Source organism: Drosophila takahashii, chromosome 2L, assembly GCF_030179915.1.
Source record: "Drosophila takahashii strain IR98-3 E-12201 chromosome 2L, DtakHiC1v2, whole genome shotgun sequence".
NCBI lineage: Eukaryota > Metazoa > Arthropoda > Insecta > Diptera > Drosophilidae > Drosophila > Drosophila takahashii.
Window position 1 is genome coordinate 23,431,472 of NC_091678.1, and position 2,137 is coordinate 23,433,608.

Consider the following 2,137-nt stretch of genomic DNA (forward strand, 5'->3'; position numbering starts at 1 on the left):
CGCTCTTGGCTGAAAATCTGACGCAAAGTTTAGACTTTTACCAAAAAAGAAACTTCCCTAATAAAATTCCCAAAAAAACAGGGAATACTATGTTATGTTAACGGAAAATCCGACAATGCTAACGAGTTCCCTATTTATTTTTATTTATTTGTATAATTGTGGAATTAACAAAATAACAGTCATTTTATGATTGAATAAGTATAATTTTTAAATTTGAATTCAATCACTAACTTAGTCTTTACAATAGCTTAAATATTTATATCTTTTTTTAATGCATAATTTATTTTTATATATATTTATGTATTTATTGGTGACTACTTATCTAAGCCTTTGCGTATTTAATTTTGAATGTTATTTAGTATCCAAGTTCTGAAAGGTGCCAAGCGCAATAATATTGATAGCTCTGTTTCCGATTCAGAATTACCAAGGCTAGTGATTAAAATTCCAACTAGGTAGAAGTTCTGGGGATTTCCGTCTACGACATCGATCCCCATTAGCGGAGATCCGGGGAAAAGTTCATATTGCGTGTCTTTTACGGCACACAGATTGTTTTCGGTCAGGCCAATTGGGATCAATATTTTAAGGAGGCAGTAACGCAAACTAGTCGTGGTCACCTTAATCTTCTGCCGAAAATAGTCATCTTCCTTCCAGTTGAACCTGAAGCCCGATCTTCTGAATCCCGCCATATGCAAAATCTGTGCGATATGGTTTTCCTTATCACCCTCTGCGGGTGGCAAGCAGATGGGGTGCACAAACTCAGAGAGCTCCACATCTCGATCCAATTTAGCCAGTGCAAGGTTATATTTGAGTTCATGAGACTTTAGGTAACCCGGATGCACCACCAGTTCCTCGATGTCCAACGTTTGGGAAGGTGGGGCGCACTGCCTAAAGCCCTCCTCCAGGCGACAAACGCCCGACTTGGAGGATTTTTTGGCCTGCCACTCCCCGAACACAATGATGAGGGGATTGCTGAATTCCGGGTCTGTTACACATTGGGCGGGAAGGATCGCATATCGCGAGTTGATCAGCACCGAGAGGCATTTGAACTGGACATTTCTGGGACCTTCATCGCCATATCCAACCAATCCAATCCAGGCGTACTCATCCGGTTCGGTGATCTTCTTCTGATTATAGAGTTGGCTTTCACGCAGTTTTCCACACTCATTTTGTCCGTGAATTGCTAAACAATTTACAATTTTACAGGTTAGTATGAAGTTAATAAAATTGGAATTGATATAGCAAATGCCATTGTGTCGCTTTTATAATTTATTCAAACACTCAAGCTCACTAAGTAATCATATTAAGTAATTCTGTACTTATAAACAGTATATCGCCAAATTTAGAATACTATATTTTATTATATTTAAACTTTAAACTTACATGACAGAAAGTGTGACAAAATGTAGAAAATTAAATAACACAATTGTATTCCGAGAAACATTTTGTAGCTGGTTTTAATGGGAACTGATTCACGATCGGTCGATTGAACGGGTTTATGAGGGTAAAAAAGTAAAAAGCTTTGGCTCAGTGCGTTTTTTTGCATTTAAAAGCTGCATTCTGAGATTAAACTGAGATCTATGCCTAAAGTACGATAGAATTAAGACACTACAAAAACTTTTAAAACGCCTAGACAATTTAATGAAGTACAGCGGTATTTTAAAAGTTTACGCAGGCTTTTAATTTCTAATCTTCCCAACACATTTTGCGAATAAATAAAATTGAAACTCTATACTTTGATTGATTATTTTAAAATATACACACAAAATAAATCCGTATTTTTAGCTCCCGAATTTGTTATTTAAAATTTATTGCAATTTAATCTACTCGACCCCCTTGCCGGGGAAAATTCCCAATGGAACGAGCGGCGGAACATCATTAAATTTGACACTGCCCCGTTCCGCCCACAGGCTTTTCCTTCCATTTTATTTTCCCATGGACTGGGCATAATTGTGCTAAGAGGAATTGCTGCGAGGACAATGGATGGGGAGTGGTCTTCGCTGGGGGAAGCTGGGGGACACTGGCCACAAAAGTGTCGCATCAAGTGGCGGACATTTGCATAATTATTAGAAACAGTTAAATGTCCACAAATTGTACACTGGCCAGCACGCGGGGGAGTCATTACTTACATTACTTACTG

At 38.2% G+C, this 2,137-nt stretch overlaps 1 protein-coding gene across 1 annotated transcript; it reads right to left on the reverse strand.

Moving 5' to 3' along the window:
• Positions 1-240: 240 nt before the first annotated feature.
• LOC108064114 (phenoloxidase-activating factor 1-like) lies at positions 241-1,514 on the reverse strand. Its single transcript, XM_070219509.1, has 2 exons — positions 1,381-1,514; positions 241-1,180 (listed from the first exon to the last, which is right to left on the reverse strand). Exons 1-2 carry the CDS (start codon positions 1,439-1,441, stop codon positions 339-341), a joined length of 903 nt encoding a protein of 300 aa, XP_070075610.1. The 5' UTR covers positions 1,442-1,514; the 3' UTR covers positions 241-338.
• Between the last annotated feature and the right edge of the window lie 623 nt (positions 1,515-2,137).